At 40.4% G+C, this 22,085-nt stretch overlaps 6 protein-coding genes and 2 long non-coding RNA genes across 15 annotated transcripts; 5 read left to right on the top strand and 3 right to left on the bottom strand.

Annotated features, from left to right (window-relative positions):
* Window positions 1-106: 106 nt before the first annotated feature.
* Window positions 107-1,489, top strand: LOC124311440. Of its 2 annotated transcripts, none has more exons than XM_046775934.1 (6): window positions 107-369; window positions 410-550; window positions 606-759; window positions 824-986; window positions 1,072-1,194; window positions 1,265-1,489. In XM_046775934.1, exons 2-6 carry the CDS (start codon window positions 519-521, stop codon window positions 1,354-1,356), a joined length of 564 nt encoding a protein of 187 aa, XP_046631890.1. In that variant the 5' UTR covers window positions 107-369; window positions 410-518; the 3' UTR covers window positions 1,357-1,489. The 2 variants fall into 2 exon arrangements, with proteins under 2 accessions (XP_046631890.1, XP_046631891.1); XM_046775935.1 differs by having other exon boundaries at window positions 108-369; window positions 410-520.
* A 223-nt stretch (window positions 1,490-1,712) lies between these two features.
* LOC124311239 (proteasomal ubiquitin receptor ADRM1-like) lies at window positions 1,713-3,608 on the top strand. Of its 2 annotated transcripts, none has more exons than XM_046775645.1 (7): window positions 1,713-2,115; window positions 2,175-2,291; window positions 2,349-2,454; window positions 2,530-2,647; window positions 2,705-2,985; window positions 3,052-3,218; window positions 3,278-3,608. In XM_046775645.1, the coding sequence occupies exons 1-7, from the start codon at window positions 1,924-1,926 to the stop codon at window positions 3,458-3,460; spliced, it is 1,164 nt and encodes a 387-aa protein (XP_046631601.1). In that variant the 5' UTR covers window positions 1,713-1,923; the 3' UTR covers window positions 3,461-3,608. The 2 variants fall into 2 exon arrangements, with proteins under 2 accessions (XP_046631601.1, XP_046631602.1); XM_046775646.1 differs by having other exon boundaries at window positions 1,718-2,115; window positions 3,055-3,218.
* A 167-nt stretch (window positions 3,609-3,775) lies between these two features.
* On the bottom strand, window positions 3,776-4,837 carry LOC124311425 (prenylated Rab acceptor protein 1-like). Its single transcript, XM_046775913.1, has 4 exons — window positions 4,539-4,837; window positions 4,253-4,471; window positions 3,984-4,183; window positions 3,776-3,921 (listed from the first exon to the last, which is right to left on the bottom strand). The coding sequence occupies exons 1-4, from the start codon at window positions 4,631-4,633 to the stop codon at window positions 3,830-3,832; spliced, it is 606 nt and encodes a 201-aa protein (XP_046631869.1). The 5' UTR covers window positions 4,634-4,837; the 3' UTR covers window positions 3,776-3,829.
* Window positions 4,838-5,779: 942 nt separating this feature from the next.
* On the top strand, window positions 5,780-7,826 carry LOC124311268 (glutaminyl-peptide cyclotransferase-like). 3 transcript variants are annotated; one of them, XM_046775695.1, is made up of 7 exons: window positions 5,780-5,962; window positions 6,042-6,133; window positions 6,203-6,622; window positions 6,694-6,762; window positions 6,824-6,919; window positions 6,988-7,378; window positions 7,508-7,826. In XM_046775695.1, exons 1-6 carry the CDS (start codon window positions 5,935-5,937, stop codon window positions 7,345-7,347), a joined length of 1,065 nt encoding a protein of 354 aa, XP_046631651.1. In that variant the 5' UTR covers window positions 5,780-5,934; the 3' UTR covers window positions 7,348-7,378; window positions 7,508-7,826. The 3 variants fall into 3 exon arrangements, with proteins under 3 accessions (XP_046631651.1, XP_046631650.1, XP_046631652.1); XM_046775694.1 differs by having other exon boundaries at window positions 6,988-7,826; XM_046775696.1 differs by having other exon boundaries at window positions 5,781-5,941; window positions 6,988-7,826.
* Window positions 7,827-7,828: 2 nt separating this feature from the next.
* On the bottom strand, window positions 7,829-15,010 carry LOC124311033 (SPARC-related modular calcium-binding protein 1-like). 3 transcript variants are annotated; one of them, XM_046775282.1, is made up of 14 exons: window positions 14,890-15,010; window positions 11,697-11,952; window positions 11,410-11,588; window positions 11,218-11,317; window positions 11,100-11,150; window positions 10,940-11,032; window positions 10,586-10,837; window positions 9,874-9,960; window positions 9,406-9,489; window positions 9,209-9,334; window positions 8,893-9,069; window positions 8,708-8,813; window positions 8,369-8,610; window positions 7,829-8,294 (listed from the first exon to the last, which is right to left on the bottom strand). In XM_046775282.1, exons 1-14 carry the CDS (start codon window positions 14,974-14,976, stop codon window positions 8,191-8,193), a joined length of 1,944 nt encoding a protein of 647 aa, XP_046631238.1. In that variant the 5' UTR covers window positions 14,977-15,010; the 3' UTR covers window positions 7,829-8,190. The 3 variants fall into 3 exon arrangements, with proteins under 3 accessions (XP_046631238.1, XP_046631239.1, XP_046631241.1); XM_046775283.1 differs by having other exon boundaries at window positions 9,874-9,927; XM_046775285.1 differs by lacking the exon at window positions 9,874-9,960.
* On the top strand, window positions 9,513-15,108 carry LOC124311645. The gene is made up of 5 exons (XR_006910066.1): window positions 9,513-9,754; window positions 9,847-10,014; window positions 11,374-11,517; window positions 12,693-12,896; window positions 13,558-15,108. It is a non-coding gene; the product is annotated as an uncharacterized LOC124311645 (long non-coding RNA).
* Window positions 15,109-15,654: 546 nt separating this feature from the next.
* On the top strand, window positions 15,655-19,820 carry LOC124311617. Its single transcript, XR_006910014.1, has 3 exons — window positions 15,655-18,550; window positions 18,614-19,224; window positions 19,284-19,820. It is a non-coding gene; the product is annotated as an uncharacterized LOC124311617 (long non-coding RNA).
* Window positions 19,789-21,925, bottom strand: LOC124311151. Of its 2 annotated transcripts, XM_046775491.1 has the most exons (6): window positions 21,739-21,925; window positions 21,522-21,617; window positions 21,228-21,452; window positions 20,580-21,159; window positions 20,422-20,514; window positions 19,789-20,359 (listed from the first exon to the last, which is right to left on the bottom strand). In XM_046775491.1, exons 1-6 carry the CDS (start codon window positions 21,827-21,829, stop codon window positions 20,041-20,043), a joined length of 1,404 nt encoding a protein of 467 aa, XP_046631447.1. In that variant the 5' UTR covers window positions 21,830-21,925; the 3' UTR covers window positions 19,789-20,040. The 2 variants fall into 2 exon arrangements, with proteins under 2 accessions (XP_046631447.1, XP_046631446.1); XM_046775490.1 differs by having other exon boundaries at window positions 21,228-21,617.
* Between the last annotated feature and the right edge of the window lie 160 nt (window positions 21,926-22,085).

Raw genomic sequence — 22,085 nt, 5'->3', positions numbered from 1 at the left:
TGCGCGAAATATTTTCAAAGGGTTTACTTGAGATCCGACAGATGTCTTCATTTTCCAAGCACCCCCCTCGGAATTTATTGAAGGATACTGTACATCTGGTAATATCGAAAATTGCGCCAATGCGTGGGCCTTGTTTTATATCCAGTTATTTACAATTACAAAATAGAACACAGAACACAACAAACGTTGAAACGACGTATGTCCGTACGGAAATATTAGATCAGATTATTCACAAGTCTGTGTAAATCATCATGTTCGAAATTGCTAATGATTGTGAAATATTGGTTGAACATTTTCAAAGTCAGAGAGCTTGAGCTTTGCCGACTTCGCACGTGAATGGAAAGCATCACATTTTGAATTAATATTTTGGTACGTGGAGTTTTTCCATTAAAAAATCTTTCTTATGTAGTGGAAGGAGTTCGGAACCACTTTTTGCAGGTGAACTGTTAGCTACAGCAAAAGCTATAATTTTGAATCGAAATAATGAGTTTGCATCTAGATTGGGAGGATTGTACCTTATGTACGGATTGTACTTTACTCAGAAATCACAGTATGTCCATTAAGCTATTAACAGTGAATAATCTTGACATTTCCAACTTTGTTAGATCAAAAGTTCGTTTAACTTTAAGTGAATTCAAAGAATTTACAAAGTTCACTTCTGAATTGAAAGAAAAGAAGATCATGGATGCAGACTTTGTTTTTCAGAAACTTTTTATTGGCAAAGCGTTTTTGTTCTGTGTTTGCAGTGCACCAAACAAGGTACAGTATAATGGAGAGATGTAACGAAAACAAAAGTAATCATTTTATTTCTTAAAAAATATAGTATATCCAATTGATTCAAAAATGTCAGTCATCCGAAGAAGAAATTGGAATTTCCATGGATGAAAATGAATGTAGATTGATTGGATGTGAGGGTTTGTCATCAAATTGTCTAAAAAATGTCCATCTTGCGCACTCTAAATACGAAGAGAAAAAACAGATAGCAGGTAATATTTCTATAGCAACAATTAGTTTCCTTATTTAGTATTCAACATTAAACGAGAATAAACTGGATATATGTAATTTAATTAGGATTTATAACAACTCCCTCATCTGCTGCTCCAAGTAAGAATTTTCCCACTGAAATTCGGGCAATGTTAGATGCCAGTACCAAGCAAGGAAAACCTACGAGCGATGATGAATTAGTAAATCACGGTATTATATTGATATTTCCCCCTTATGTTACGGAATTTAAGGCATTTTATAATTTATTAACGTTTTGCAGGTGTTATTCGAAAAGGAACACATCTTACGACTCGACCAGGAAAACGAAATCGAAGCCCGGCGATTCAGGAAACCACTGACTACAAAGACTGAACAATCAATGAATCAACCTATAATCTTTAAAAAAAGCAGTTTCGGAAAAAAATTCACAATCACAATCATTCGAAAATAAACCAAAATCTCAGTAACCATATATTTTCTGTTTAATAAATTTTTCCCATCACCATTCTGATTTTCTGGAAGTGTCCATATGGCGTATTTCGAATCATCTGCATTATAGTTATTTGAGCTTATGTTGGCGGTTGATTTTACGCTTTCAAGTTTCAACCTTCTTTACACAAAAATAATAGAAAAATTATCCCGATATTAATCAATTCGATTGCAAACCAGCCGGCAGGTGACGCGTGGCGGTTGCGACTCAACGAGAGAGAAAAGGCTTCTTTTTTGTTTTCCCTTCGTCTCTAAAATTCTAAAATGATCAAGCAGTTTTCATTACTCATCTTGACTCTTGAAGCTTGAAGTTTGTGGGCTCTACGCTTTGCTTGTCCGAGATTTGTTTCTCTGGAGTCAATACATTTTCCAGTTAGTTTCTGGTATATTGTCGCAATAACTTGAGTAGCTTTTGTTGCATTAAACGAAGTTAGACAACTCAAAGAAAAAATGAGTCTTTTCAGTAGCTCGTCGTCTCGTAGCCAGAGTAAAAATCTTGTCGAGTTCCGGGCCGGCAAAATGACGATGAGAGGAAACATGGTGCATCCTGACAAGAGGAAAGGTCTTGTTTATATTCACCAGTCAAGTGACTCTTTGATTCATTTTTGCTGGAAAGATCGCCAATCTGGAAGTGTTGAAGATGTATGTTTGAACATTTGTTCCTTCTTTGTACACATTTTAATTTTTGGTTTCGTTTTTAGGATTGGATCATTTTCCCTGATGATTGTGAGTATGTTCGAGTACCTCAGTGTACCACTGGAAGGGTTTTTCTCTTGAAATTCAAGTCTTCCAATAAGAAAACTTTCTTTTGGATGCAGGTAACCATCTTTAAGTTACCAGAAAATCAGTCTTCTTTAATTTTAATTGGTTTGCAGGAGCCCAAAACTGATAAAGATGAAACCTACTGTCGCAAGGTTAATGAATATTTGAACAACCCTCCTACTCCAGGATCCCAAAGTGGAAGGGGAGGAAGTAATTTAGGTAGTGTTTCTAATTTTTGAATATAGGTGAAATTTCATTATTTCTCTAACCATCTATTTTGGCTGTTAAACACAGGTAGTGAACGAGATTTGCAGAGTTTGCTCAGTTCAATGTCTCAACAGCAACTGATGCAGTTGTTTGGAAATGTTGGTGGGATGTCAGGTTTATCATCTCTGCTAGTTCCATCTGATGGGTATCACATTTAAAGAAAAAGTTTTGAGTTAGATTAACTGAAATTTTTCCAATACAGAAACATGCGTAGTGGTTCAAGCTCACGAAGCCGTTCGAGTGGTGCTACATCTGGCTCAGCTTCTCAGGCTCGTTCGGCTGCAGCTATCCCTCCTGCTGCTGCGACCAGTGCTCCTGTTGCTGCTGCTACTACGCCCAGTTCTGCAACCGTTGGTAGTAATCTGCCAGCGACTCCATTAACCACTGGAGTGCCTTCTCTAGGCAACTTGACGAATCTTCAGCAAATCCTTTCAGGAATTCAAGTACCAGATTCGCCTCCGGGAAGGCCCGAAAAACCGTCCGGTATGCTAAATGCACTGCATTATTGATTTGATTATTCTGGTTATTTTATCTATGGATTGCTAAAAGTAGTAGATTTGTCAGAGGGCTTGAGTACGGATGTCCTGCACCCCATTCTAAACAATGCCGATTTCATGCGTCAACTCCGCGATTTCTTGCCTCCTTCGGATCAGGCTAGCGAGGGCGATACCGCTTCCATGGTTCGTGATACGGTTCAGTCACCCCAATTTGCTCAGGTAAACGAGCACTTGTCTCTAGATTTATGTTGCCGTGTTTTAACGCGTCTTTTCTTCAGGCATTGAGCGTCTTTAGTGCTGCTCTTCAATCTGGGCAATTAGGTCCACTCATTCAACAGTTTGGTCTTGGCTCTGAAGCTGTTGAAGCAGCCCAGAAAGGAGACATGGAAGCTTTTATTGCGGCATTGCAAAACAAGGATAAGAAGAAAGAAGAAGGAGACGATGGAATGGCGCTTGATTAACATTTGATTCATCGTGGAATTCCATCTTGAATGAAATTTTTGTTACCACTTCTCTCGCCTAATATCCCCTATTCTGATTTAGTGTTGAAATAGTCTCTTTTGCCAGTTTTTTTCTGGAAATACATTCTCATAAGGGGGAATACGACAAGTGGCGCCTTTTTGGAATATGGACAGTTAAGTTAAAGTAGCTCGTTGACGTTTGTAGAAAAATTTTGGATATCGTTATATTTTATTGTTAGTGAAAGGCGCAAATAGGTACAACCATGGCTTTATGAGAACACAGAAAAATCAAAATGTTAGTAATTTAATATAATAATAAGGCAGCAGTGTGTAAATAATATATTAAACTTGACCATCACAGAATTTTTTCTAAACCTGTAGAATTGGTTGTTCAAAACTTTCTTCAGGTGATTCATTGTTGTAAAAAGATGCATGCAGGACAATCAGAAACATAGATGCACCTATAAACCATTTTTAATTGTTAGTTACCTTAATTTCAGAAGATATATATTTTAAAACTTACCTAGAACCCAAAAGACCACAGATCCAGCCCCAGCCAGATAAAAGAGTGGTAGGGACACCATGGCAATAAGTCCATATTGTTGAGCTAAACTTAGTTCGTGACCAAGTATACTAAGCTTCTGATCATCATTTTTTCTAGATATCAAATAGCAAGCTCCTAATGAAGTGCCCACAGCAAACAAAAGTAGTGGTGATGTTAACCTAAGCATCAAACAGAAAAAGATTTAAACCATTCAAAACTACTAATAAAATGTAAGAAAGAAAACTTACAAACAATATAAAATGAGGATGATAAAAATGCACAAATAATTGCTTTGGAAATGATCAACATTTTTCACGATCCTTGAACCAAGTGCAGGAACCGATGTGGGACTCTGAAATTTTGAGGTTTGTACGAATCTAAACCACGGTTTCAAATTTTTTCTTCGTGAACCAAGCCATTCTTGCGCAACTGGGACGGAGAGATTGAATTTGACAGGAAGAGACATCCTATTTATTTAAAAAAGTGTTGGAAAATCAAATGTTGCACAAGACTAAGCAAATATATGGAACTTACATGGAATCCGACGAAGGTTTTTTATCTAAAACTTTCGATTCCGTCAAATTTCCTGTTACATAGCTATCCAAGTTGTCCACGTCAGCCATTTCCATTTGACTCAGAGGCAGAAGATCGTCTGTTGCAGTGTTTTGTGTTTGTATTCAAAATGCAAATGCACCGCTAGGTGGCCTTTGCGTGCAACGCACGAAATTATCGGGAATATGCGGTAATATAAGAGAGATCTCAGTTCTTATGCAAATTTAATGTGAAAATTCACAGTTTTGATCTTTTTCTTTACCCAGGGCATGTAAAAATTGGGACAAAGAATTATAACCCTGTAAATGTGGCATTACTATTGTGGGTGATAAAAAATCTTACTAGAAAGTATTTTACTTCATTTTAGCAAGTGAAGCATATGCACAATAAACTAAAAATGACAAGGAATGTAACTTAGCGTGCACGTGTCAAAATAATGTAGCTAAATAATACGCTATGCCTCACTTTATTACCATTCCGCTTTGAAGCACAGACGCTCACATCGATCTCGCAACTTCTAACGAGAAGTGACATTGTGGTTTTGATTAAGGAAATGCACAAGACGTGTAGCACTAGTCTAGAACTTATTGCCAAAGTGAGTTTGCGCGACAGTGCACTTTGCTGTCAAGACTTTAGCCAATGCGACGGCTCGGTAAATTGGATTAAGTTGTCCGCTACGGTGACAAAAAGGTTCGAAATGAGGTAAAAAGGAGCTCATACACAAATGTCGTCAATCTATTTGAAAACTCTACGTCAATATAAACCGCTGGCGGTCTGGCGCCTCAAACTGCCCGGGGTCACAGAGAGAAAACAGGTGCAATTATTACACACACACCTTTATTATTAAAAGGAAAATCCTGTATTTGCTCAGCTTTGCGTCCGGGTTGAAAAGCAGAGCAGGTTGGCAAACAGTTGTTCGCCTTCTGTCGCAGAGTACACACCGCTTCGCTTCATTCGTCCTCCGAGGTATATAAAACAGGTTTTCTATTACACATTTCTATTACTCTATTAGTTATTTATTCGTTCAGGAATAAGTAGCACACAACCTTGAGATTTCTTGATGTGTGCGGCTATCCTAATTTGTTTTTCCAGTTGTATTTCAAGGCATATATATTCGCAAATAATGCTTATCCTTCAAAAAGCAAGGACGTCGCTCAAACAATGTTTTGAGTGTTATTTGGTTTCAGGAAAAGCGCAGACGACGTCACGAACAAATCACGTGACTTGAGTTCTTTCTAGTGACTAGACTGATAATAACGCCCCGATAATTCCTCGATGCCGTATATGTTATCTAGTTTATTAATGGCCTTTGTGTCCTCCAGTTTGCCCTTCGTATGTTGATATAAGTATTTGAGCAGTTTTCATCTGCTTTTCATTAATGTTGGGTACGTTGTCGTTAAATACAGGTTGGATTTGACGATTGATCTTGATTACATGTATCAAATATCGGTTACTTTAATATTGACGTTTTTCTCTTCCCTACAGTTCACACCAACAAAATGATCTCTCTCAAGGGGGTACTTTTCCTCATAAGTTTGTTGAGCCAAAGTCAGTCTCAGGCATGGTTTCATGCTAAGGTACCCATATTATCAGCTCAACCCTAAGGGAATAAAGTTTTACACAAACTTTTCTTATTTATATTTCAGTCTAGCCACCAAGCAAGTCTCTTGAACTTGGACCAGCTTAAATATGTCAGTGGATTGTCAGACATGCAACGGTTTGATGTCACAGTTGATCCAATTTTGGTGCCACGTGTTGTTGGAACTCCCAATCATGCTCGAGTCAGGCAGTACATCATGGATCAAATGCAATCCCTTGGTTGGGATGTTGGAACTGACAAATTTACTGCTGATACTCCCCGTCCTCATGGCAAAAAGACCTTTGAAAATATTATAACAACTTTAGATTCAAATGCTCAAAGGCGCTTAGTCCTTGCTTGTCACTATGATTCCAAATATACCAGAGATGGAAATTTCATTGGTGCTACTGATTCTGCTGTTCCTTGTGCCATGATGATTACCTTGGCTAAAGATTTGGCTCCCAAGTTAGATCAACTCAAGAAAAGTGTAAGTAAATTTAAGAATTAAATTACATGTGCTAAAATAATAATTTTATAAATAAATTTTATTACTTTTAGAACAGCCAAGTTACTTTGCAATTTATATTTTTTGATGGAGAAGAGGCTTTCAAAGACTGGAATTCTAGGGTAAATCCATGAAATAATTAAGATTTCGTAGCTTAAAATTTTACTATTCCTTTTGTTATAGGATTCAATTTATGGGGCTCGTAACCTTGCCAAGAAGTGGGAAAGTACATCATATCCAGCGCAAAACCGTGATGGAACGAATGAACTTCACCGAATGGTATGCGAGAAAATTATATAAATATGTTGAAACAATATTTGATTTGAATTTGTATTACCGTCAATCAGGATTTGATGGTTCTATTGGATTTACTCGGTGCTCGAAATCCCAATTTTTATAGTTACATTACTTCTGGTGATCGTTGGTTCCAACATTCCGCAAACATTGAACAGCGACTAAGGGGCGCAAATTTATTGTCGACCAACAATCAGATCTTTCGTAACGATTTTGCACCTGGCGGAATCGAAGATGATCACATTCCATTCATGCAAAGAAAAGTTCCTATTTTGCACTTAATTACAACCCCTTTTCCGGATGTTTGGCATACGAACGGAGACAACAAATCCGTTCTTGACTATAACACCATCGATGATCTTATGAAGATTCTTCGAGTTTTTGTCGTCGAGTACCTCCAAGTTAATGTCTGACAATTTGGGGAAGATCTAAAGGCTAATAATAGTGAGTTGTAGCAAACTTATCTGTCTATATCTATATCCATCCTAACCTAACTTTTCTGAATTTACTATACGTGGTAACATTGGAAAACCTTCTTCAACAACTTCTTTTTCTTCTTCTTCTTTTTCTCAGATCAAGGTTTCAGTTTGCTGTCTTTGATCGATCGAGCACTTCTTTATTTTTCTAGCCTTTGGTCTTCCGGGAATTGACATATAAAACCCCCCTCCAACATTTCGAAAGAATTCATTCCACATTTGGGTTAATTTGTAAAACTCTTTTAACCGCGTATACTCAGGAGCCCTTGAAAAGGTTTTCTGATTATATAAGTAGATATGCAATTTGATACCTTATCGAAAACGCAAAGTGCAACAGTATTTTATCCAGAAAATTTTTTCGCCGTTTTTTTTCGGTCTGGGATATAAATATAATACACAAAAGAAAAACAAATGAATGTTAAGTTGTGCGAACACTCATTCCAACTATTTATACAAAGCCAAAAGAAAACCATCATCACATATGTACACATCTCATCATTCATAATTGTGGGGGGAAGGGGATCATTGTTGCCGTAAAAATTGAAAAATGTCATTTGGAAGGGCAAAGATATTATAGCTCATCGTATTGTTACATAGTAAATTGTCGATTATTTACGAAATAATCCACTTGCAGCGCTCGTAATTTCTCTTTTTGTTCTTTTCTTTAAAATTTTTTTTTTCTTTTTTCAGGAACTGCTTCATCTCTCTATTCGTATAACCTTATTATTCATTTGTTTTTCTGTGGCTTGAAAGCTTTATGAAAAGAATGCGAAAAAATCATCATCGGTCCTTGAGGTAGGTGCTCAATGGATTCGGACCTCTTCGCTTGCCGTTAGAAGATCCGCCAACCGGAATAATGGGAGAGGCGATATTGCTTACTTCAGCTAAAATGTGAAAAAAAAAGAATGAATCAGTAAATTGCATCGTCATTTTCATGTAAAACTATTTGTAAAAATACCTTTGACAACTCCAAGGCAACGGAGCCATTCATCGGCCGTGATTCTCTTGTCAGCGTTTGTGTCGCAAAAAGCCGGCAGTTTTTTACTACACCGTCTCAACTTTTGGCTGCGTTTGAAGAGGAGGCGCAATTCCCGTGTTTCCTGCCTGTCAATGACGTTGTTTTTATTGGCGTCCAGCTGTTGCAACTGCCATTTGGCCACTCGTTCCCGCGGTGGCAAATTGTAATCCGGTCCGGCGATGCTACATAATTAAAGTACGTACATAAAAATTGAGTACAGTGTCCAAATGAAAACAGAATAAATAACACTTTTTACAACTAGTTGATTCATTTTATTACCTGTTTGGATTATTGGCTGTTTTGTTCACAAGAAAAGCGGCCAGATTTTCCTTGAAGAATTCAACCATATCGGACTGCAAGCGTGATTTCCTCTTTCCCGTACAAGCTGCGTGAGAAAACAAAACAGGTTAGATTTAGAACGTGGCCGTTAGATGGCGTGTCGATCGAATGTTATTCAAAATTACCTTCTTCCGCAGTGAGTGGACGGTAAACAGGCTTGAGGTTTTCCTTTGGCACTGGAGGTGGAGTGGGCCGGTTCAGCACGTGGGCAGGTAGATTGTCGCAGTTGGTTGGTTTGCTATTCTGCACTGATGTTCCAGGAATGGGCTTGCCCGTTTCGTCGTTGGCACACCAACAGTAGCCTATGGAAATAATACCCAGCCAAGGACAAAAACAAAAAGAGGTAAAAATAAAGGTCGAGAGGATCGAAGACACGATCAGACATGATCAGGTATGTGACATGATGATGAAATTAAACCAAGAAAACAACAGCATTCCTACCGGCTGATTTGTGGCACTGCACTCGTTGGTATTTATTATCTGGCGTGCATTCAGGAACGTACATTCCTTTGGCGCCATGGTCGACCTCCTCTTGGGCGGCTTCTCGGTCCGAATAACAATCATTTGCTTCAGTAGATAAAAAAGTAAACAAGATGATGAAAGCTGCTCAATTAGTAGTCTCAGATTATTTGGCATACCTTCGACAGGTTCGATTTCTTCAACAGACGACACCTCCGGCGATAAAATACTGCTGTGCTTGGTCCAAAGTAAACTATCGATATCTGCAGAGAAAAAGCAAAAGAAATCAAGAGTTATTCAAAAGAACGAAAACAAAACGGAGATTAGGGAATTAATTTTGCTTTTTTTTTTCAAAATAAGGTATAGGAAACAAACAAAATAGCCCCAAGCTCCCCCCATAAGAATGCAGAAAATATGGGCATCACATCAGCCCGAAGCAGACGAAAACCGATTCGACCTGGAACCAAATTTTTCTTCATCAATCAGCTGCCGTCATAAGTTTCCAAGATGGATTATTCTATTTGCCAGGTGGGGAATCGGTAAAGTGAAACACACAAGCCAAGCTAGCCCCCACATAGAAGCAAGAGGATAGAAAGAATAATGGGTTCTTGCAACTTTAGGAGCTGGCAAAACCGAACTCTATATACCTGGTCGGATGGACAGTCTGGAATTCATGGCCGCCGAATCCTCACCGCTGTCCCCTGAGTTGAGGAACAGGAACAAACGGAAGGAGACTACACATTATCAACGGGCAAGTCTTGGTCGCTACACAACATACACACAATCTAGTAATCATTTGACCTTCATAAAACAACAAACTTTCATGGGTTGCCAGCAGTTTTGCCTGTCTCCAAATTCTTGTGTGACAAAAGATGTGAGTCTTGATTTCAAAGTTGTGGGCCCCTTTTTTCTTTTCGACCCAACTCTCAATGGTCAGTTCATTATCTGTCTTCTCAAGTCATTCATGACGAGCTGTTTGCAACTTGGTAGCAGGTCATTCAACCGTAGTAGGCCCACAACTTGGATTGTCTTTCAAGATTCAGCATTGCAAAAAAAAAAAACAACAACAAGGTTTTGTGAATTGGCAATTACATTGGTGATGGATCACCGATTATTCTTAGGGAAAAGCCCACATTGTGCAACTGGTCATCTAATATATCTAGTAGCACCCATCCCTTAAAACCTGTTTCCACCAACATAGTGGTAATAGTAGCAGACTTAGTTTGTGTGTATAGACATGTGTAACCTGTAATCTTAAACGACCCCAGGTGGTTTGTAACGACCTGTTGTTCGTTCGATTGTTGGTCTGCGCGCCAGTAATGGCACTCATTCAGTAAAAATGTTTTATGAACTACTTACTATTGATACCGATGCCGAGGCAGACGGACCACTCTGACCGGGAAATCTTACGATCCTGATCCGTATCGCAAAGTCGGGGAAAGTTCTTGGTGCAGCGCTTGGGTTTGACCACCTTACGGACGAGTCGTCGTAGAACTCTGAATTCGCGTCGAATCAGCTGGCCATCGTTGTTTTTGTCCAGTTGGTCGAATTTCCACTCCATCACTCGTCGTTCAGCAGTCTCGGTCACGCCATCCGTTTGCGCTGTAGTACCTGGAATCGGCAACAAAACAAGAACCGTTGAAATGAGTTTGATTCCCACCGTGGCTGGAAAGAATAGGAAACGCCCTGGACAAGATAGGACCATTAACTTACTGGGAATTGGAGTGGTTGGCAAGCGGTTGAACTCGGTCGTAAAGAGTCGGATCAGGTGACCGTTGAAAGCCGCTTTATCGCCAGGTGTACAACCTAATGGAATATTTTCTTATTATTACTTGCTCTCGATTCTTGCCTTTTTAGTTTGGGAGGGTTTTACCTTTACGGGGTTTCTTGCCTTGTGGTGACCTGCGACTGGGGCTGGATTTGCCTATAAATTGATTTTGTGGGTTAGTCGAACTGATTCCAGCAACAAAGAAAAAAGGAATGAGATTTACTTTGACGTTTGCAGTTGGGTTTGTTGTGTCGGATGGACGATCCCGGAATGGGTTTGCCGTCGGGCGTGACGCACCAACAATAGCCCGTCCCTTGATGGCACTATTGTGTACGATAAGAGTCAAGTTATTTTTGCATTTCTTTTCTTGTTTTCGCAGGCTTTCTATTTTGATTCGATTTCTGGCTTGACTTACCTGAATTTCCGCGAATCGTCCGTCCTCATTGCATTCAGGAATGAAAGTCTCGCCAGTAGGCGCCGATTTTTTGCCCAGTCCACCAGCACTGCCGACGCCGCCCGCTTGGTGAGTCTCGTTCAATCGCCGGGCTGTTCGCTGAGCCAACCGTCGCTCAGACATACAACGTTTCTCGGCTCCTGTAAAAATAACCAACCAACCCCCCAAGTCAAGAGAGAAGAAAGAAAAAGAATGTCAAGATGGATATGTTGTTGTTGTTAGACGTTGGTGATGGGAAACAAATTTACCGTGACAAGATCCACGATTACGAACCCGGACTGGATGCCCTTCGCACCTGGCACGCTGCAACTCGCACCGGGAGCTATACGTCCGGCCATCTGAGCCGCAAACCGGTTCCAGGGCGGCCGGCGTAGATGTTGTGGTCGTCGACGTGGTCGATGCTGAACGTCCAGCGCTCTGGTTACTGCCGGAGCTGAACAGTCCCAACTCTTCGCCGCACTGTTGCGTCAGCGTTTGGCATTCAGCCGAGACCATCGAAGGTGGCTGCAAAAGAAGACAAAAGTCGTTGTGAATTAATTTCAATGGTGTCATCACCTCCCCAAAATTAGACGCTCTTTTGTTCCATCTGTTTCTCTCGCCTTTCGACCGGCCATTTCCGCCATTGGACTTCGAATTACTCCCGTGCAACTCTTTTCGGGATTGAATTTCTCTTTTTTAACATCATTTGGTTTCGTCACAATCGCCCACCAAAGTCGGTTTCCTTTTGCCGGAAATCTCTGCCCGTCATCAGAGAAGACTCATCTCTCTCTCTCCCATACGTTTTTATTTGAATGCAAGTCCGGCCAGAAACATTTTTGGGTTGTAAAAAAAAAAGAAGTTGAAGAGGGGAAAATGTTTCTGTATGTTTTGTTGGTGGCGGAATGATTTTGACATGACGAGTGGGAAAGAAAAGCGGACGGCATAATAGTCTTGGGAGAAGAAAGAAGAAAGAGCCAAGTCACCTTTCAAGTCAAGAGGACAAGAAAAATGTCTTGTGCTGTGTGTGTGTCTATAATCTCTCGAGTTGATAAAAACGTGAGCGACCAACAGCAGCAGCAGCAGCACGAGGGGGTAGTCTGAAGAAAATGAGCGCAGGTGGACAATCTTATGTTGGGCATATACGGAAACTTGCCCACAAGTGCCATTCTCGATATATTTCATTCCGAAGGAGGCCAAAGGAGGGAAGACAAAAATTCCCTCTTGTTTTTTACCCCCTATTCTTCTTCTTTCTTTTTATTCTTTAGGTCTTATCCTGTTTAACTTCGTTTCCCCATCGTCAAGAATAAGAAAAAGGCCCGGCAGGTTGAATAGGAGCCGGAAAAAAAAAAGAAAAAACACCGAAGGAAGAACACCTGGGTTTCCCCTCCTCCGCTGGAATGAAGAAGAACTTTTTCTTCTTCACAAGACCGCACCGCCAACATCCTACTCCACACACACGTACGTACGAGGTGCATTATTTTTATTTTCTTTGAAAGAAAAGAAAAGGAAGATGTGGAATAAAGGGCGGCCCACTCATAAAGGATGGCAGAGGAGGATCTATAGAGGACTATAAGAAAAAAAGGAGAGGTCAAGAATGTCACTCGCCATGAAATGGCATTCAGACCGAGAGGAAAGATAAGGCCCAGCAGAGAAAAAGAAAAAAGATTCGTCTTTTTTTTCTCTCTCTCTTTTGTCTTTACGGGATTGGAAATAGTTCAAAAATGTTAAAAATGCCCTTTGGAAACATTTATAGATTCCCTTTTTATTTTTGTTGGTGAGGTGGCCGTCTACAAACGACAACAAGTTGTAATATCACAATTGATTTGAAAGTCGTCGTCGTCGTCTGATTAAGTCCCTGAAAGATTTTTACAGGGAGGAAATGACATTTGGTGGTGTACAGGTGACCTTCGCTATTAGATTATCTATTAAGAATCCCTAAAAAAAGAACTGTGGAACCCCCTGCGGAGAAGTTTTCCCTGAGCTGCGTCGGAAGAGAACAACAAGGAAGCACCGCATCCGCACTCTCCCAAATCACTAACGTTTTTTTTTTTTAAAGAAAAGAATCGAGGCTCTTTTGTATTTTTATTTCGGGGCGGCCTGATCAACATTTTTACTTTGTTCTTTTTTTAGGTCCCCAAGAAAAAGAAAAAAAAGGAGATGAATATCTGGACGAGACAGAACTTGTCCATTCGCGTCACGTTTTCACATCCGGAATACCATGACGGAATGGAATTTCGAAGAGTCTCTTCCAGACTGGATTGCCTACAGTACCCTCCACCAATAATAGCCAAAAGGCAAGTATTATTAAAATATCTTTCCTAGTAAAAATGTACAAAAAATGTTTGGACCAAACAAAATGGTGTCAATCTAAAAAAGAAGCCCTGGAGATATATATGTATAAAAAAAGTGTGAAGATATCTAAAAGTCGATAGGGCGAGGCAATAATAACCATTTCACACCACCACAAGAGAGAGAGAGAAAGATAAAAAGAGGAGCGACCGATAGGACCATCTAAAGGGGGCCATAAGGAGAGGAGGACGAGGCGGAGCAGTCGAGAAAGAATCAACCGGAATATTATAGTACAACAGGGAAAAAGTGGTCGTGGAAGAAGGGGAACGACTCGACTGTGGCAGACAGCATGGCGTCGGCCCCCTTTTTTTAAAAAATATTTTTTTTTTTTCTTTTCTTTCTCTCGAAGCGAGAAAATCCCTTTCGAATTCTTTTGTCAAGACACACACCAGAAAGTCTCTCAACGGCGCACGGGGTTTATTTTTTAGGCTTGTCCATCGGAGACAAGGACCGAGTGACCTTTTGACCCTAAGTCATAAACTGAAAAGAAATAAAGAAACCAAAAAATTGGTAGAAAAAGAAGAAGAAGAGACGGCAGGGAGCCCCCGCACTCTCTCCGGAGACGATCGTTTGGAATCGACCTCTTCTTTTTATATGAATATTAGGCATCCCCCCTCTTCCTCAATCTTCAGGTGGCAATTGTTATACATCCCACCAGCTAAAGGAGAAGAAGAAGACCGCTCTTTTTTTTTCCTTTCCTTTTTAAAGGAGGATTTATGCTACAGATGCAACACCTGCAACACGACGCTATATAACCTGAGAGAGGCCGCGCTCTTTCACAATCAACGCCCTTGATCCCTCCCTTAGCCCCGATGATCATCTACAACATTCGACTGTTAACAGGAAAAGTCTTTTTCTCTTAAACAAGCTGCTGAACTTGTTCACACCTTGCAATCATCAAGTTGTTAAGATTGTCATCCGCCACTGTCTGCGGTTTGTAGTTAACAGGATTGCGAGGGGATTATGTTTGCGAGATTAATGACTCGAATGAGAGGGGGATTAAGGGAATATCAAAATGGGCCAGGGTAGGGGTGTGAAAGGCGGCAGAATTGGCAGGTGTGAAACAAGACGATGAACTGATAAGTGGATTGATAATAATGTCCGTAATCTTACCTTTGGCACTAGTGGAAGGTGTGATGAAACCATGTTCCATGTCCAACAGAAGGTTAACAGCAAAGAGCACCAATTCCGGAGCAACATTTTTCCTTCCGGTTGTTGTTGTTGATGTTGAAAGTTCAAAATTCTCTCGAGGTGGGCGAAACACTCAAAGCGCACAAACTAGTTGGTAGCACTTTTTTTCAGGATTAGCGAATCGATTAGGGAAATTTAAAAATAAAAAAAAATAAAAATAGAAAGGTGGGGGGAAACACGTTGCGGTTGGTGTGCGGCGGTGCTGTTGTTGTTGTTTGTAGAGTCCAACGACAACAACAACAAAAATTGTCTGCCGGGAGAAAATGTGTCGATGGAATTTCCAAAGTGAACGAAAATGAGACAAGACAAGAAGTAGAGGCTAATAATAAAAAATTGAATGTGTCGTCCTGTGCGTAGTGCGTGTACTGATGTGTTTGTTGGTTCGTGTGGCCGCTTTAGGAGTTGGGCGCGACGGGGACCTGTGTCGCCGGTCTGGAGCCTGCGGAGACACTGACAGAACGATCAAGTGTGCTGCTGCTCCAAGTGGTGGTGGTGGTGGGTAGTAGTAGCCAACCCAAGAGGGAGGGAGGGAGGGGGGAAGGGAGGGAGAAGTGGGTGGGGTGGGTGGTCAGCTGGAGGAGGAGGAGGAGGCAAAAGAAGAAGAATCGTATGCAGCAGATTTATTTCTTCTTTTCTGGTTGTCTTCGACTCTGATCTCGTCTTCTTCTTCTTCTTCGGTTGGTGCTGCTGCTGCTGCTTCGTCTACTATTCATTCACCTTGACTCGATGACTGGTTAAGATAACCCCGTTCAGATGTGTTTTCTTTTTCTTTCCCCTTCTTCTTCTTCCCTTTTTTATTCTTTTTTTAAACTAAACTTTTCTTCTCTCCCAAAAAAAGTTATAAAAAGGAACGAAACAGATTCAAGGAGAGCTCCAACAAACTGGATGGCACACGCATACTTTTCAGTCGAGGAATACCAACTAGTTTTTGTGTTATTCGAATTTCTCTCTCTCTCTAGCTCCTTTATTGTCGTCTTGTGTCACACCAAAAAGATCGAAACTGAGGCGCAGTAAAAATAAAAAAGAACAAGGGGAGAAAACAAAAAGAAGTGGTGGTTGGTGTCGCCAAAAAACTGATCACGACCCGCACCGGAGCACCACCACCACGGAGACAAAAGCGATAAAAACCGAGAAGGGCGGAGGGGGGTAGTATCCATAAATTTATTAACAGCAACTATAAAGCCGAGCTGACAAACTCGGTGACTTGTGTCTTTTTTTTTCTTTTAAGGATCTGTCTCGTTTGTTTCTTTTGGCAAACAATTTCACAATTTCTTTCCTTTTTGTTCTTTTTTTTGACAAATCACTCGGTGAGTGTCGCCGTGTCAAATGCGCGTGACAGGCAACGACGACACCAAAACTGGCAAACCAAATGTGACGGGCGAGAGAAAATGTTTTTTCGCTGCGACGAATGTGTTGTTGGCAGCACACGACTGTTATGATTGGGCCGTTGTGCGCAGCTCAAGTGGTCCTCTTCAACTGGGCAACGTCAGAGGAGCAGCCACGTCTTGTTTCATCAGTTCGTTCCGCCTTTTTCTTTCTCCCTTTTTACACACACACAGACGGACAGACAGACAGACACATGTAGACTATACTCTCGATTCTTTTGGTGCATTCTTCCGTTTCCCCTCCACCGTTTTTTTTTTGGGCTTTGCCCAGCTCTTGCCACACGGGACCCACCTTGTTTCCAACCCAAAGGACGGGCGCACGCTCCATTTACATCGGGCGCGCTGCTGATCTGGATGCCTTTTTTTCTTTTTCTTTTTTCCCAGCTGATGGAAGCCCTCCCTGTTAAAAGTTGGAGGAAGAGATGTAAATGAGACACTTTTCAGCTGGCCGTTTACCAAAAGGAAATCACCCAATCGTGGGATTCTTTTTCGACTCTCCCCAGAGAGCACACACCCTTGTCGTTTGCTGCTGCTGCGTTCGTTCGCCTGTGGCCATTAACTCGTTTATCTATTGTCAGGTTTCTTTACTGTGTGTGTGTGTCCCAGATCCGGTTATCGACGAATTTGCAAGCGCGCCCTTCTGAAATTTATCCTCGCCTCAAGTCCTACTAGGGATCTGCCAAGGATATTCGATCCGGATTGATTGGCTTTTGATTGACGGCGCCTGGCGGAAGCTCCCATTCCCCTATATACACCGGCTCCCACCGCCACCAGTTGAGTGCCGAGGAAAACGCCCTTGCACACGTCCAGCGCTGGATTTTCTAATGGATTGGCGATCACGAACGGTCGTTGGGCACGGGAGCGCCCCTGCCATGCTTGGAGACCGCCATTCCTGCCTTGTTATGTGCCATGCGCATTATCTGGCTCGCTCTCCGTGTGTATTGTCTCCCACCAGACGGCCAAATAACAATCGACATAACAAATGGTTAAACATGTCATGCGTTTTATATGGCATCATCGAGTTCTTTTTTTTCTTTTTTGGCTTGTTTAGGTTTTACCAGCGGAACGATAATCATCCCACAGCGGTCGCTTGTTTGTTTGTTATCGCGCAAATCCAGCGCAGCGTCCACAGCCCTTTGGGTCCTCACTGTCCTTCTCTCTTGCGTCGACGACGGAGCCTTTTTGATTTCAAAACTTTTTCTTTTGATTCTTCAAGCTGGGAAAAGGTGCAACGACTTTATTTAAATTTTTTTCTTTTTCATTCTTCTGATTCCTGGATTTGAAACTTTTTTGGAGGAATAATACAAACGGAACAATTGAAAGACACCTATTTCGGGGGTTCAAAACCTTAAAAAAAAAAGTGAAACAATGGAAGGGGATTCATGGGAAAAGTAAAAGAAAAAAAAACATTTGAAACATCAAATGAAATCGAAAAGAAGAATCCACCAGGTGGTGATTGGAAGAATGAAAAATAATAATAATAAAAAAAAAGGTTTCTTGTTTTTTTGTGGGCGTGTTAATTGTAATGGACTTGGAAAATTTGTGAGGCGCGAAACTTGGAACTTCGACCCCAGCAGCAGCAGCTCGTTGCTGCCTGCCCCCGGAATGTAAATGAGCCTTCTAATTTCACCGCATTGTAAATTGCTCCTGTTCCAATCTCCTCCCAGGGCAAGAAACGCGTACCTTAATGTCTCTCTTTTCCATTTTTCTACGTGTTTTTCCCTTCTTTATTTTGTCTGGTCTTCTTTATTTTGTCTGTTCGAAGATGGGCCACACGCAACTTCGGACACTACGGAGGAGAGTAACGATACACAATCACATTTGAATGTGTCTGTACATAGGCTTTTTAGAAACTCTCACATTCCATGATTTGAAGGCCTAGAATTATGGATGGGATATTCTAATTTCTAACAAAAATGCATTTCACTACTCATCAAGCAAGATTTTTTCAAGCTAAGGTGGCAACGTTGATAGTTTGACAGTCAACAACAAAATGGCGGAGCATTTGAGCAAGTTGGATATCGTTCAAACGACAGCAGCCTTAAAATCCCTGCGTTCTCTGAGAAACAATGTCGCTGCATTATTTTACAGCCTCACTGAAGGTATCGGACTTCTATCGGGATAGGATAGGATAGTAAAGAATCCAGATTTTCAGCAGAGTTACAACAACAATTGGTCACAGTTCAAAGTGGTATCAAGTATGTCTTAGAACAATTTCAATTGTTTGTTTGCATTTGAAGACGTTTTTAAATAATTTCTAGGAATTTCGAAGAAGCTACACACAATATTTATTCTGTTCAAGTCAATGTGGGAAACAGTAGCCACTTAAATCAGGATTGCACCCCTGACGCCTTTAATCTTTATGAATCCATTGACTGATAATCTACAAGATCTCATTTGGTGGTAAGAAATATTTAATTCAATGACATTTTCTTTTGTATAGCTTGTAAAGTATTCCTGTTATGCTACAAATTTATTACTTAGTCAAAATGCATTGAAGTGTTCTACATTGATCCATGGGATAAGAGATATATACTATATATAAATCTAAATATATAGAAATAAATCTTGCCATTACCCTTACTTAAAATGCTGTTGATTTTTAGATTGGAATGTTGCGCTGCCGTCGTTTATAGGCCTACTAGTCGAAGACTCGAAACAACGATGGTGAACAAAATGGTGGATCAAGCAAGAAGCAACAGCTGCCTTAAAATCACTTCGATATCTGAGAAAAAATGTCCCGACATTGTTTCACAGCCCTGCACAGCCTCACTGAAGGTATCGGACTTCAATCGGGACAGGAAATCACGGAATCCAGATTTGTAGCAGAGTTACAACAACAATTGGTCACATCAGTTGAAAGTGGTGTCAAGTATGTTCTACAACAATTTCAATCATTTGTATTTGAAGACATTTTAAAATTATTTCTAGGAATTCAAAGCTAAAACTCTGCCACTTATAGTCAAAATGCACTCAAGCATTCTACACAGACCCATATGCCAAGAGAAGCAGAATCCAACAAACGTAGCAAGAATGTCGTACCACAGTACATAACTTAAACAATCTGTCAAATTGAATCTCAAGTAATTGTTTTTATCGAGTAGACTACTATTGGTAATGTCATCAACTCAGTATGCCATTCACTGGGGAATAGTGTTAAGATTTAAACATTCAGGGATCAAGTGCAGTGTTGCAGCAGGTAACTCTTGGGAAAATCATGAATAGGGGATTGTTGTTCACAAGAGGCTGTTGGTAGAGTGGGTCGTCATGAAAGGCCCCACAAAATACTCGATGGAAGATGGGAAAATTGATCTGTGGGGTAAACCTCGTTACAAAGTCTTCAGAAAAGTCACTGAAAACTCCAACCCAACTATGCTCCACTTCTATTCACCAGTTTTACCCTTAAATTTTTCATAAATTTTTTTTTGTAACTAACGAGAATTTGGACTCAATGTATTTCTGTATCTTTCAATGGCATTTTAAACATTTCTGGGTTACTTTAATTTTAATTAGACATAGTTAGGAGTTATTAATCACTGTTTTTTAATCTTTGCAAAAAGGGCGGACAACATCTGCACAAGCTTTTGCTGCAAACATGGGGAGACTTAATAACACATCATGAACACAAAAATTTCGAGATCAAATAAGAGCCAAACTTCGATACAGGATATTCCAATCAAATATCTGTTCACAGTTTTTTTAAATTACGAGTTACTCGGTCGCTTAGTGGAACATCTTTTGGCTTGGCCGGAGTTCTCTTTGCTTTCTTGGCGGGTGACACGGGAATTATGAATTTATCTGCTTCGCTTGCTGGCCCAGTACTTGCTGAAGGCATCGCTGCTGCTTCCGAAATCTCCCCATTCGCACCGGTTGAACCCACTGTATTATTCGAATCCTCCACGCTCGCTGTTGAAATTATGGTTTTATTTAATGCCTTGGATTTCCCATAACGTTTCAAGGATAATTGTTGCAGCATCTCCTTCCTTTTGATTTTAGTTTGCCTTTTTCTGTTTTAGGAAAAATAATTGTTTTGACCATTTGAACTAATTAAAATTAGTATTCTATATACCCAGGAGCTTTGTCCTTGTTCTTTGTAAGCGGCGATTCAGGACAAACTCCAGCCGCTTCCGGTGTTTGATGCTCTTTAGTCAGGTCTGGAACGCTAAAAGATAGACCAGTTTTGTAAGATTTAAACAGTTAATTTTTTGGAGATGAAATAAAACTTACGGCATGCAGCTCATAATTCCAGGCCAGAAGAAAAGCGTCATCAACCGCGTTAGAAGCAGACTATCTGCGTTTTTTTCACCCAAAGGTATTTCATCCAGTTTATGGCGAGGATATGACTTGTCTTCCGGTTCCTTAGTTCCTGATGTGATCGGTTCTTCAACTTCCACACTGTTAGACACCGTTTCGGAATGCTCGCTAGGACCTTCGAATGCATTAGCCTCATTTTCATCCAGTTCTGTAATTGTAGCATTTTTCTGTGACGTTTCAAATTGACGGCTACTTGTTTGTAAGTAATCTTGGTGAAGATCAAGTCCTCGATATCCAACCAACGATCCTAGTGAAGGGGGAAGGAGATGCAACTGTCCAGTTCGCGAAACGATGTCAGGTACAGGGATATCTTTGATTATATTCATCAGTTCTATGAAAGGTAAAAAGTTTTCGTAAGGAATGCCAAGTTCTTCGCATTTGTCCTCGTTTAGATCGTTGGTGTTCGGCGCAAGTGTGAAATGGCATTGCAATAAACGGTACAAGCAGGCAAAAACAATACCATGTTCACGTCCATCTCCCGGAAGACACAGCTCTAAAATGTAGAAAACAAAACAATTAATACAAAAATATACTTCAGAAAACCGCTACAAATCCACTCACTCCTTTGACGTTTTGAATTCACAATCATATAGGGACACAGGATTTTTTTCAGTTCGTTTTCTTTCCTCTTAATCACTCTTTTTTTAATTTTAGGCTTGGTGCAGTGTATCTTTCGTTTTTTTTTATTCAGTTCTTCAGAGTCATTGAGCAAATTGGACTTCAACATTGGGAGCTTGTTCAACAAAGAACCACAGACTTCCTGATCTGAACCTGCGATTCTGTTGTCTTTTGGTTGCAAGTATTTACAGTGGATTAGGTAATCTGATTCTTGTTCTGTACTGACAACAGCACTACCATGGGCATTTCCCATCTTTAGATTGTCGTTGAAGTCTGTATATTCATGATGTTTCTGAGAGCAACTTGCTTCGATTGCAAGTTCAGCACCTTCCCCTAAAACATAAAAAAATTGCAATGTTAGTGAAGTTTAAGAGAAAAACGCGGTTCTGGTTTCTGATGTCTGTTGGAATGGAAATTCAGATACATGAACTATTATATTGAAAGAAATATTTACAGCGTGACAAGTACTCCGATTCATTTTCTGGTTCATGTTCAAGGGAATCTTCATTTTTCTGAATATCGTTCAATTCTGTATCTTTTTCCATTTTTCCAATTGCACGAGTTCATAGTATAAGACTAGACGCGGGAAGGAGTGAAACACGTGTGTTGGCTTTTGTATTTTTGTTCTTTTTTGTGGTACTTGTCTACTAACACGGAGGAAAATATGACATGCAGCGGTGGCGCTAGAAGAGTCTACTTTTTATCAGATTGTAAAATCTAATGATTGATGAATTGCAAATAATCATTTAAATTCATAAAATCGTTTTTTAAAGCAAAAGCTAATTTTTTGATTGGTTTAAT

Source organism: Daphnia pulicaria, chromosome 8 (assembly GCF_021234035.1).
Source record: "Daphnia pulicaria isolate SC F1-1A chromosome 8, SC_F0-13Bv2, whole genome shotgun sequence".
Lineage (NCBI taxonomy): Eukaryota > Metazoa > Arthropoda > Branchiopoda > Diplostraca > Daphniidae > Daphnia > Daphnia pulicaria.
This window is presented reverse-complemented; position numbering and strand designations above follow the sequence as displayed.

Coding starts and splice junctions, on each gene's coding strand:
- LOC124311440 (XM_046775934.1), top strand. CDS start 519: ATGTACGGATTGTACTTTACTCAGAAATCACA. Junction 551..605: donor TACTTTACTCAGAAATCACA/GTATGTCCATTA, acceptor CAACTTTGTTAG/ATCAAAAGTTCGTTTAACTT. Junction 987..1,071: donor AGAGAAAAAACAGATAGCAG/GTAATATTTCTA, acceptor TAATTTAATTAG/GATTTATAACAACTCCCTCA.
- LOC124311239 (XM_046775645.1), top strand. CDS start 1,924: ATGAGTCTTTTCAGTAGCTCGTCGTCTCGTAGCCAGAGTAAAAATCTT. Junction 2,116..2,174: donor AATCTGGAAGTGTTGAAGAT/GTATGTTTGAAC, acceptor TTTCGTTTTTAG/GATTGGATCATTTTCCCTGA. Junction 2,986..3,051: donor AAGGCCCGAAAAACCGTCCG/GTATGCTAAATG, acceptor GATTGCTAAAAG/TAGTAGATTTGTCAGAGGGC.
- LOC124311425 (XM_046775913.1), bottom strand. CDS start 4,633: ATGGAAATGGCTGACGTGGACAACTTGGATAGCTATGTAACAGGAAAT. Junction 4,472..4,538: donor AAACCTTCGTCGGATTCCAT/GTAAGTTCCATA, acceptor TTAAATAAATAG/GATGTCTCTTCCTGTCAAAT. Junction 4,184..4,252: donor ATCCTCATTTTATATTGTTT/GTAAGTTTTCTT, acceptor TTTGATGCTTAG/GTTAACATCACCACTACTTT.
- LOC124311268 (XM_046775695.1), top strand. CDS start 5,935: ATGTTGGGTACGTTGTCGTTAAATACAG. Junction 5,963..6,041: donor TACGTTGTCGTTAAATACAG/GTTGGATTTGAC, acceptor TCTTCCCTACAG/TTCACACCAACAAAATGATC. Junction 6,623..6,693: donor TAGATCAACTCAAGAAAAGT/GTAAGTAAATTT, acceptor TATTACTTTTAG/AACAGCCAAGTTACTTTGCA.
- LOC124311033 (XM_046775282.1), bottom strand. CDS start 14,976: ATGTTGCTCCGGAATTGGTGCTCTTTGCTGTTAACCTTCTGTTGGACA. Junction 11,589..11,696: donor TAATCGTGGATCTTGTCACG/GTAAATTTGTTT, acceptor TTATTTTTACAG/GAGCCGAGAAACGTTGTATG. Junction 9,961..10,585: donor CCTCGGCATCGGTATCAATA/GTAAGTAGTTCA, acceptor GATAATGTGTAG/TCTCCTTCCGTTTGTTCCTG.
- LOC124311151 (XM_046775490.1), bottom strand. CDS start 21,829: ATGGAAAAAGATACAGAATTGAACGATATTCAGAAAAATGAAGATTCC. Junction 21,618..21,738: donor ATCGGAGTACTTGTCACGCT/GTAAATATTTCT, acceptor TTTATGTTTTAG/GGGAAGGTGCTGAACTTGCA. Junction 20,515..20,579: donor GGAATTATGAGCTGCATGCC/GTAAGTTTTATT, acceptor TCTATCTTTTAG/CGTTCCAGACCTGACTAAAG.